We start from the raw sequence: 12,353 nt of genomic DNA on the forward strand, positions 1-12,353 counted from the left end.
TCTGATCATGTCTTGATATTCACTGATTTCATTAGGACAGTAAGGTCTGACTTTGTCACTGAAGCTTCAATAATGTCCAGTATAGAATATGTGCTCATGCTGCAGTGGAAACAGAATGAATATTGTGTCTGACTCCATCATGAGCTTGGAGGACTGCATCCATACATCTCTGACATGACTCAAATCACTGATTAATAAAGTCATCTGGAATGGCAAAGAAAACCTTCTTGCAGGACTCCCAGAGTTCATCAAGAGTCTTTGTGTTCATCTTCAACGCCTCCTCCTTCATCTTACCCCAGACGTGCTCAATAATGTTCATATCTGGTGACTGGGCTGGCCAATCCTGGAGCAGCTTGACCTGCTTTGCGTTCAGGAGCTTTGATGTGGAGGCTGAAGTATGAGGAGCGCTATCCTGCTGAAATTAAAACATCTTTTTTTTTCTGTAGCACATTAACAATAGAGACAGTGTTACTACAGCACTATTGGAGTTATTTATTTAGTGTGCTTGTAAGTTCAGTCTTACTGGCAACCAACATTGCTAGTAATTTTACAGTAAATGTTTTTCATTCTGGGACTTGTGCACCTCTGGATAAAGGGTTAAAGCAGAGAAAGAAAGAGAGAGAGGCAGGTGTCCCAGTACCAACCCCACGCTCAACCAGATGTTTTTAATCCTCTGTAGATCTGCAGAGTAATTCATTACTGTCATCTGCGCGTGAGGGCGAGTTCTGTGGTCTGGGCGATCGCCTGTGTTTCTCCAGAAACTATCAGACAGCAGACACACTAAACTCACTTTCCAGATCAAGTGTCTCTTTTTTTGGTGCTGCTTGGAAGCTCAATTGTGGCTCAGCTGATTTAATAAAATTAGGTTAGTAGCTTCTGAAAAGAATTCCTCATTTCTGCTCTGCAACATGTGGTGGATGCTGTTTCCTCACTGGATCTGGTTCGTCTTGGGACACTTTTTGCTGCTGATTGTGCACCGGCAAAGTGTGAGAGGCATGACTTTGCAAGGAGCTGCGTATTCCCACGGAGGGATCTGTCCAAACGACATGAACCCAAACCTGTGGGTTGATGCAATGAGCACCTGCAAACGGGAATGCCAAACTGACCAGGTTAGCAATTTAATTTAGTTATTTATTTATTGCATTGAAAAAAAGTTATTTTTTTGACTGTAATATGTTTTGCATGCTTGTCTATATAATTATATAGTAGTATGCAATATATATATACACACGGTTGAAATCAGAATTATTAGCCCCCCTGTTTATTTTTTCCCTAATTTCTGTTTAACAGAGAGCAGATTTCTTCAACACATCTCTAATCATAATAGTTTTAATAACTCATCTCTAATCACTGATTTATTTTCTCTTTGTCATGATGACAGTAAATAATATTTGACTAGATCTTTTCAAGACACTTCTACAGCTTAAACTGACATTTAAAGGCTTAACCAGGTTAATTAGGGTAACTAGGCAGGTTAGGGTAATTAGGCAAGTTATTGTATAATGATGGTTTGTTCTGTAGACTATCGAAAATAAATATAGCTTAAAGGGGCTAATAATATTGACCTTAAAATGTTTTTTTTTTTAATTTAAAACTGCTTTTATTCTAGCCGAAATAAAACAAATAAGACTTTCTCCAGAAGAAAAAATATTATCAGAAATACTGTGAACATTTTCATGCTCTGTTAAACATCATTTGAGAAATATTTTAAAAAAAAATAAAATAAAATTCAAGGGGGGGGGGGGGGTGCTAATAATTCTGACTTTAGCTGTATATGCTGCATGTGTGTCTATATAAATATATAGTAGTAGGCAATATATGTATATTAGATTAGATTAGATTCAACTTTATTGTCATTACACATGTACAAGTACAAGGCAACGATATATAGACACACATGCATCATATATATATTGCAAACTTCTATATATAGACGCATGCATCATATATATATATATATTCATATAGACACACATGCATTATATATATATATTCATATAGACACACATGCATTATATATATATATATATTCATATAGACACACATGCATTATATATATATATATACATATATATATATATATATATATATATATATATATATATATATATATATATATATATATATATATATATATATATATATATATATATATATATATATATATATATATATATATATATAGACACATGCATCATATATATATATATATATATATATATATATATATATATATATATATATATATATATATATATATATATATGAAGCATGTGTCTATATGAATATATATATATATATGAAGCATGTGTCTATATGAATATATATATATATATGAAGCATGTGTCTATATGAATATATATATATATATGAAGCATGTGTCTATATGAATATATATATATATATATATATATATATATATATATATATATATAATGCATGTGTGTCTATATAAATGTATAGAAGTGTGCAATATATACAACATCAGTAAGATTTTTTTGTTAATGTTTTAAAATAAGCTTTTCACTCACCAAGGCTAGATTCATTTATTTGAAAATACGGTTAAAATTTGTAAAATATTTGTTACAACCATTTTCTCATTGAATGGATGTTTATGCATGCAAATATTCGTGTGTGCATGTGTGTGAGAAATGCAAATTACTTACAGTTGAAGTCAGAATTTTTTGCCCCCCTGAACTATTAGCCCCCCTGTTTATTAATTATCATTATTGTATAACAGTGGTTTGTTCTGTAGACTATCGAAGAAGAAAAAAAATAGCTTAAAGAGGCTAATAATATTGTCCCAAAACTGTTTATAGAAAAATAAAAACTGCTTTTATTCTAGCTGAAATAAAACACATAAGACTTTCTCCAGAAGAAATAAACATTATCAGACATACTGTGAAAATTTCCTTGCTCTGTTTAACATTATTTGGGAAATATTTTAAAAGGAAGAAAAATTAAAAGGAGGGCTAATAATTCTGACTTCAACTGTATATAATGTTATTACTCATACATTTTGACCCTGGACTAACAAAACTGAAATTGAGATTTTTTTTATTAAATCTCCTGAAAGCTGAATAAATAAACTTTCCATTGATGTCTGGTTTGTTAGGATTGTACAAATAAATACTAAATAAATACATTTATTAGAGAAAGTCATGTTTAAAGTTAAACTAATCAAGTCCTTAGCAATGCACATCACTAGTTTTGAAATAAATGCAATCAGAAATTTACCAAATATCTCAATAGAACATGATCACTACAAAATATTGTAATGATTTTTGCCATAAAATAAAAACTAGCCATTTTAACACTGGCTACTACCAAATATTGTTTCCCATGCATCATAAGACACATGCATCCACCCTTACACTTTCCTACATCACACATTGCGTTCATGCATTTCAGCTTCATGCAGATCCAGCTGTAACATCATGCATTTACTGACTGTGCTTGTATTTCTCCAGGAATGCAAATCATTTTTAAAAATACATATTTTGTCATCCTCAAATATGTCATTCAAACAGTGCTACATCACGTTGCATGCATGCATTTCAACTTCATATACATATCCAGCAAATGCAGCTGTAACATCATGCATTGGCTCTTTGCTTATATTTCTCCAGGAATGTGAACTGCTTGAGAAGTGCTGCGCCAATGTGTGCGGCAACCGCAGCTGTGTGGCGGCGCGCTATATAGACACTACAGGCAAGAAAGGGCCCATGGGAATGCCAATGGAGGCGTCCTGTGACCAGTTCATGTGCACTCAGCAGGGCTCGGTGTGTGACATCCGGGACGGCCAGCCGGTCTGCAAGTGCCGCGACCGCTGCGAGAGAGAGCCGCAGTTCACCTGCGCATCCGACGGCATGACTTACTATAACAAGTGCTACATGGATGCAGAAGCATGTTCTAAAGGCATCTCATTATCTGTGGTGTCCTGCCGGTTCCATCTCAGCTGGCCAAACACTAGTCCGCTTCCCTCAGGAACCACAGCATTACCAACAACCGCATTACAGATCACCACTCCTATACAAATGCAGGCTCCAGTAATCCTCAGCAGTCCAACACAGCAATCTCCATTCATCGGAGACACCGTTAGCTTTCTCTGTGATGTCGTAGGACATCCCGTTCCTGAGATAACCTGGCAGAAACAGTCGGAGAGCGTGCATATGAAACCCAATCATGTGTACGGAAATATGGTGGTCACTAACATCGGTCAGCTTGTTATTTACAACGCACAGATTCAGGATTCAGGTATTTACACGTGCACGGCTACCAACGCCGGAGGATCCGTTCAAGCAAACTTCCCACTCTCTGTTTCAAAGCCAGAAGCTGTGGTTAAAGTAAACGCCTCCGTTGTTCCTGTTGACGAATGCTTTAAGGCTCCTGACTCCGATGATTGTGGTGAAGAAAAGCTGAGTTGGTTTTTCGACCCGCAGAGAAACAGCTGCAACACGTTCACCTACAGAAACTGCAGCAAAAACCAGAATCACTTTGACGATTATGAAACGTGCATGTCTTCGTGTCTGCATGATATCTCAGCCTCTTGCATGCTTCCGATTCTTAAGGGTCCATGCAAAGCGTATGAGCTTCGCTGGGCGTACAGCAGCACTCTACACCAGTGCATGCCTTTCATCTACGGCGGATGCAAAGCCAACGAAAACAACTTCAAATCCAAACGGTCCTGCGAAGATGCATGCCCGTATCCCAAGAACCATCAATGCAAAGCGTGCAAACCTCGCCACAAGATGGTGAGCAGCTTCTGCAGGAGTGATTTTGTGCTTTTGGGGCGAATGGTAGATCTGACCGAGGATCAGGATTCAGGGCGTGCGCTGATCATGGTGGAGGAGATACTGAAGGATGAGAAAATGGGATTGAAGTTTTTCGGGAGTGAGCTGCTGGAGGTGACTCTGCAGAACATGGACTGGAGCTGTCCGTGTCCCAACGTGACCACGTCTGACGAGCAGATCGTTTTTATGGGGGACGTCCACAACGGGATGGCCGTATTGCAGCCCGATAGCTTCGTCATCGTCTCTAGTGTTCGCCGTGTGCAAAAACTTCGAGAGGTGGTCAGTAAAAACACCTGTGACATTCTCAAAGAGTTCGTGCAGTCGTGAATCTTCTCAGAAATCGCTCTTTTACACTGCAAAACATGCGTTTGTCTTGTTTGTCTAGTCCAAGAAGCATTTTTGAACAAGCAAATCATCTGAAAAAGGTCTAAAAAAGATTTATTTACTTTAAATGGCTCCTATTTGACCCCTTTTACAAGATGTAACACAAGCTTTCGGTGTCTCCAGAATGTGTCTGTAAAGTTTCAGCTCAAAATACACGCCAGGGGCCTCATGTACGAAGACTTGCGTTGAATTCATGCTAAAACGTTGCGTACGGACAAAGCTGTAAATGTGCGCAGTAAAAAAAATCAGATGTATGAAACACTGCGCACGCTGAATCCCACGCATATTCTCTTTGTACATCCGAATTAACGTGAAACTGAGCGCACGTGCACGAGCGCAAAACCCCTCCCCCTTATAAATAAGGTAATGACTCCACTTTGGCGAAACCAAATGAAAAAGCAATGGCAAAATCAAGAAGAGAAACTTGACAGAATGTGAATTGGAGGTGCTCCTATCGGAGGTAGACCGGAGAAAACGGTGTTATTTGCTAGTTTGCCCTCCAGAATTAATAACAAAAGAAAAACAATAAAGTGGGAGAGTTTAGCTGACGCGGTTAACACTGTGGGGTCTGAACAGCCCACTGTGAGTGAATTAAAAAAGAAATGGTCCCATGTAAAGGTGCAGGTTAAGAGGAGAACAGTGGCGTAGCTCATAAAGCGCATGGCAACATGTTTTGACACGATCGATCATGAACCCGGTTCGAATCCAGCGTCTCCTTTTCCCCCCCGCCACTACATATCAGATTTTGCCTACTCTTCATCACGAGGAAGACAAGTAGGGATCATTAATAAGTGTGTGTATTATGGAAGACTCAGATTCATAGAACTGAACTGGACTGGAGAGGTGTTATATCCAAATCATGTGCATTATAAGTTTGTACCCATTATACCCTTAAATATACATTTTAGTACTGCTTCAGTGAACCTGAACAAGCCGCCTTCATTGCAATGTGCGTGCAGTCGATCACTCTGATTACACTGGGAAAACCGGCGATCGCTGCAAATTGCGCTTTAATGTTTGGCTGGTCAACTGAATGGTATGGAAACCTTATATACCTGCTAGACATGTGGATGATCCCGTCCCATACAGCTGCCATTGCATGGCTCAAAGATACTTTGTATTGTGCAATTGAACACAATTGCCTCTAGGAGTCGCCGATGGAAATAAAACAAACACACTCAAGAAATGCACGTACGCCAGATTTGAGGTTGGCGTGGACCAAAGCACATTCTCACATTCATTTCCTCATTAGTAATGTTCTGTGGACATATATATGCATGTTATTATAGTAACATGGCACCAGTCAATCAATTCGGTGGGCAGGGAAAAACTCCTATGTCACGTTGCGGTGGGCCTCAAAATCACTGGAATTTAGGGTGCACTCACACTATGCTATCCGAATTGTGCCTAGGCGCGTTTCCTGGTTTGTTTGACAAGTCGGGCCCATGCGCGGTTCAATTGGCTGGCCCTGGCCTGGTTGGAAGAGGTGTGTCAGAGCACGGTTCGGTCGAGGTTTGGTGCAGTACGCTTGTAGTGTGTCTAAAGCGTGCCTGAGCCCGAAACTGAATACGTGACGTCAATTTTAAGGGGCGGTTTCATTAAGATAATAATCATTCTTACTGTTCAATGACCATGAGCTTCTCTTCATGACAGCTCCACCTTCAGCAAACCTCCAAAAAAATGCAGCATGAGGAATTTGGATGAGCGTTAGAAGTGCTGGATCTGTTCTGGGAAATATTTGACTGTGTGTCACTGCATCCCAAACAACTAACACGATATAACTAAAGCAATCTTCACTGCACTTCTCTTCCTGTTAAACTGAACAGTCGCATCATCGATAACGTAAGCGTGCTCAAGGCAAACGGCAGTATGAGTGGAGAATCCCGCTTCGGCACAGTTCGAGGCAACTGGACCCAGTGTGAGCACGTCCTATTTTAACGTCAGGAAGTTTAAAAAGCAGACTTGTTGGGTTTCCATCAGTCCAGTATGACTGTGGACACACTATTCTACACACAGTTGTGTCCAAACAGCTCAGAAAAGTTGATTTTCATCATAGCTGCGCTTTAAACAAGTTAAATAATGTTCTAATGGAGTAAGCAAAATAATCTTGTGCCAAAAGGAAAAAATTATTTATTATGCCTACCCCATTGGCAGATTATTTTGCTTGTTTTTAGGAAAAACTCACTTAATTTTGGCATTTTATTTTATAAAACAAGGCAATATGTTTTGCTTGTCTAGAAAATGCTTCTTGATTTATGAGTTTTGAGATATTTGGACTAAAAACAAGACACAAAGTCTAATTTTGTGCTCTGCTTTGACACGGTTAGACGTTTGTCTACAGCTTGATGGAGAAATGCTCATATCAGCGTGCAAGATTTACATAAGAGTTGCTGTTTGAGTAAAAAAAATGCTTTTCTTACTTGTTTCTAGTCCAAATATTCTTAAATTAAGAAGCATTTAATAGACAAGCAACAAATATAGTCTTGTTTTCAGAAATAATGAGTCAAAATGTGAACAAGCAAAATAATCTGCCAATGGGGGGAGTGAAATTATGATATTTCAAAGGGAAAACAGGATTATTTTACGCCCACGCTGGCAGATTATTTTGCTTGTTTTAGGGAAAAACTCACTTAAATTTGGCCTTTTTTTTTGCTTGTCTACAAAATGCTTCTTGATTTAGGAATGTTTCGATATTTGGACTAGAAATAAGCCTTTTGCAGTGGACAAATGATGCATTAATCAGAGCAAACATCAGGACAGAGATTTTCTTACTATGAGAGACGAAAATTCAATTTGTTATGACAGGCGGCGCACAAACAGAGCAAACTACAATTCAGAACTGATTTATATATATATATATATATATATATATATAAAATTAACGTTTTTGTGACACTTTACAATGCACTAATACTGTACGCATTAAACCAACCCAGGCTCATTCTGAAAACGTACCTCTATATACATTTCTTGAGACCGCGAAATACGTCCTAGGAGCAACGTTATTTTGCAGTTTTTGTTTACACGAATCCACCAGAGGCCGCTGTGTACGCTTGTTCAGATCTCAAATTTCTCTCACAAGTGCCATTCGTGCCTGCTGTTCTTGCGTAGATCCACCAGAGGCCGCTGTAGGCTGACTGTTTGACTGACGGAATGACCGACCAATCGACTCACCCACCCTCCTCCTTCCCTAAACCCAACCAATTGTATTGATTGCCCCACCCACTTCCTTAAACCCAACCGACAATTTTCAAAAGCAGTCCAGAAAAAGAAAAGCCCTCGTCTGATTTTTACCACGTTTTCAGATTTTACCACGTTATTTACTTGTTTATTTTATTTTTTGGATTTTTTTTTGTCTTGCCTGCTTTCTGGAACTGTTCTTCACCAGACTCGAACCCCGTCGTCGTGGTCTCTGTGTCTTAAGTCCACCGACGCACATGACGAGATAGCGGGACAAACTGGTTACAGTGGGAAAGCTGTTCATACGGAGGTAAGCGGTCAGCTGGGAAGCACGAAAAGGAACAGCGCCATACCCTGCCCCTAGCGTTCGTTAAAAAAATGCAGCCATACATTGCTCTGGCTAAATAATTTGCGGTCTCCAGAAACGTGTACAGGACTACGTTTTCAGAATGAGCCTATGTTGCATTAAACCATGCTTATAGGGATAGTTCACCCACAATTAATATGTACAATTATTTTCTCTTATTTCATGTACATAGTGTTTTAAAAACATGCTATATCTCTGTTATATGTTTATATCTGTCTTACATTTACATACTATTGATTATTAGGGATTTAATACATTAAAACACATTTACGTATTAAGAATTTATTGCTTAGTCTCTGACTCTGTTCATTTTGATGCATTAATCATTAATAAAAGGTTTAATTCTTAATTCACGACTAACACTATATCTCATAATTATCTGTGTATTATTTAAGCATTATTTAATGCATATTAGTGCTCCTGTGTTGTAAAGCATTACCTTTTATTCTATATTTGCTTGGTCAAACTTTCAGGAATATTTGTTTGTGTTGTATTATATCGTTAGATCTGCTTGAAGCACTTAGATAAGTTGTATAGTATTGAATAGGAAATGGACAATAAAGCCTCACTTGTGTATAGAACTGAGTGTACATGATTCAGCACAGACTGCATTTAATGTTAAGCTATTTATTAAGATAACTGATGAAGCATCAGTGTGACCAGCCCCAAACGCTGTCGTTTCTTACAAGCACTCGCCTGTTTTTACTGTTGTCATTTTATTATCTTTATAGTTCAGTGTGTCTGTCAGGATTTGCTTTGTGGATTGACACAAAAATAAACTTTTGAACTTAGATGTCTAATGTTGTTATTGCTTTTCCAAGTGCACAACAACAGCTAGAGTCTCTAGTTAACAACTTACAGATTCAAATGATTCGTTCAGAGTGAGTCTCCAGGTAACAAATCACTGATTCAAATGATTCATTCAGAGTGAGTCTCCTGATGACAACTCACAGATTCAGATGATTTGTTCAGATTCAGTTTCCAGTTTTCAGCTTTCTCCAGTTAACAACTCATTGATTCAAATGATTTATTCTGAGTGAGTTTGATTTACAACTCACTGATTCAAATGATTCACTCAGAGTAAGTCTCCAGTTAACAACTCACTGATTCAAATGATTCACTCAGAGTGAGTCTCCAGTTAACAACTCACTGATTCAAATGATTCACTCAGAGTGAGTCTCCAGTTAACAACTCACTGATTCAAATAATTCACTCAGAGTGAGTCTCCAGTTAACAACTCACTGATTCAAATGATTTGTTTAGAGTGAGTCTCCAGTTAACAACTCACTGATTCAAATAATTCACTCAGAGTGAGTCTCCAGTTAACAACTCACTGATTCAAATGATTTGTTCAGAGTGAGTCTCCAGTTAACAACTCACAGATTCAGATGATTTGTTCAGATTCAGTTTCCAGTTTTCAACTTTCTCCAGTTAACAACTCACTGATTCATTCTGAGTGAGTTTGATTACAACTCACTGATTCAAATAATTCACTCAGAGTAAGTCTCCAGTTAACAACTCACTGATTCAAATGATTTGTTCAGAGTGAGTCTCCAGATGACAACTCACAGATTCAGATGATGTGTTCAGATTCAGTTTTCAGCTTTCTCCAGTTAACAACTCATTGATTCAAATGATTTATTCTGAGTGAGTTTGATTTACAACTCACTGATTCAAATGATTCACTCAGAGTGAGTCTCCAGTTAACAACTCACTGATTCAAATGATTCACTCAGAGTGAGTCTCCAGTTAACAACTCACTGATTCAAATGATTCACTCAGAGTGAGTCTCCAGTTAACAACTCACTGATTCATTCTGAGTGAGTTTGATTACAACTCACTGATTCAAATAATTCACTCAGAGTGAGTCTCCAGTTAACAACTCACAGATTCAGATGATTTGTTCAGATTCAGTTTCCACTTTCTCCAGTTAAGAACTCATTGATTCAAATGATTTATTCTGAGTGAGTTTGATTTGCAACTCACTGATTTAAATGATTCACTCAGAGTGAGTCTCCAGTTAACAACTCACTGATTCAAATGATTCACTCAGAGTGAGTCTCCAGTTAACAACTCACTGATTCAAATGATTTATTCTAAGTGAGTTTGATTACAACTCTCTGATTCAAATGATTCACTCAGAGTGAGTCTCCAGTTAACAACTCACTGATTCAAATGATTCGTTCAGAGTGAGTCTCCAGATGACAACTCACAGATTCAGATGATTTGTTCAGATTCAGTTTCCAGTTTTCAACTTTCTCCAGTTAAGAACTCATTGATTCAAATGATTTATTCTGAGTGAGTTTGATTTGCAACTCACTGATTCAAATGATTCACTCAGAGTGAGTCTCCAGTTAACAACTCACTGATTCAAATGATTCACTCAGAGTGAGTCTCCAGTTAACAACTCACTGATTCAAATGATTTATTCTAAGTGAGTTTGATTACAACTCTCTGATTCAAATGATTCACTCAGAGTGAGTCTCCAGTTAACAACTCACTGATTCAAATGATTCGTTCAGAGTGAGTTTCCAGATGACAACTCACAGATTCAGATGATTTGTTCAGATTCAGTTTCCAGAGTTCAACTTTCTCCAGTTAAGAACTCATTGATTCAAATGATTCATTCTGAGTGAGTTTGATTACAACTCACTGATTCAAATTATTCACTCAGAGTGAGTCTCCAATTAACAACTCACTGATTCAAATGATTCATTCAGAGTGAGTCTCCAGTTAACAGCTCACTAATTCAAATGATTCGTTCAGAGTGAGTCTCCAGGCAACAACTCACTGATACAAATGATTCATTCAGGCATTTAAAGAGAATCTGCATCCTAAAAAGCTGTATTACAGTATTATTTAAAACAATAACTATAGGAGTCATTTAATAAACCACAGAATACACCAAATTATATAGCATTGTATTTTGTTATTAGTGCAAAGACCTGTACAAAAACCAAACAAGACCCCAATTTCCTGCAGTAATATACTGAATATACTACAAAACAGTCATATTACACAGATATACGTTGGTTATTTTTATTTCTAATGATGCTCTAATTTAAACATTGATAATCTCTGGATTATTCAGTTCTTTAAAGCATGCCAGGAAGCCTTTTATATCATTTTGGTTTTGTTTTTCACTGTAAATAGTTTGATGTTCAGTAATAATTGGCACACACCCTGCTGTAAACGCTGTGTTATGGAGGAATGAGTTGATCTGAGATGTGAATGAGGTGTTTTGACAGTTTTAGTGGATTTTGGATGAAAGCTTTTGTGAAGACCCAAGTGTTGAGAAATGTGTCCTAGAAACTGAACAATAAAATAACATTAATAATGATAATACTAATATCAACAACAATAATACTAATGATAATAAATATAAAGAGCCGTTAGAGTTTGACCACAATGCTGTTAATAATTTTGCTATCTTAAGTTGAATCAGTTTAACTTTGTCAATTCAATTCAATTTTCAGGTAAAATTTGTAAAACTTAAGTAATAAATTCTGATTAACTTGTTTAAAATAAGTTCTAGTAACATAAAAACTTTTGTTATGCTTGAAATTAGGGCTGAATGATGTTGTAAAAAGCAAGCATTGCGATATTTCTTTTTTTCTTTGTGGATATTT

At 37.3% G+C, this 12,353-nt stretch overlaps 1 protein-coding gene across 1 annotated transcript; it reads left to right on the top strand.

Moving 5' to 3' along the window:
- The first annotated feature begins 718 nt into the window (after nt 1-718).
- wfikkn2b (WAP, follistatin/kazal, immunoglobulin, kunitz and netrin domain containing 2b) lies at nt 719-9,515 on the top strand. The gene is made up of 2 exons (XM_056469826.1): nt 719-1,109; nt 3,630-9,515. The coding sequence occupies exons 1-2, from the start codon at nt 909-911 to the stop codon at nt 5,118-5,120; spliced, it is 1,692 nt and encodes a 563-aa protein (XP_056325801.1). The 5' UTR covers nt 719-908; the 3' UTR covers nt 5,121-9,515.
- The last annotated feature ends 2,838 nt before the right edge of the window (nt 9,516-12,353 follow it).

Source organism: Danio aesculapii, chromosome 12 (assembly GCF_903798145.1).
Source record: "Danio aesculapii chromosome 12, fDanAes4.1, whole genome shotgun sequence".
In the NCBI taxonomy this organism is placed as follows: domain Eukaryota; kingdom Metazoa; phylum Chordata; class Actinopteri; order Cypriniformes; family Danionidae; genus Danio; species Danio aesculapii.

Coding starts and splice junctions, on each gene's coding strand:
- wfikkn2b (XM_056469826.1), top strand. CDS start 909: ATGTGGTGGATGCTGTTTCCTCACTGGATCTGGTTCGTCTTGGGACAC. Junction 1,110..3,629: donor GGGAATGCCAAACTGACCAG/GTTAGCAATTTA, acceptor ATATTTCTCCAG/GAATGTGAACTGCTTGAGAA.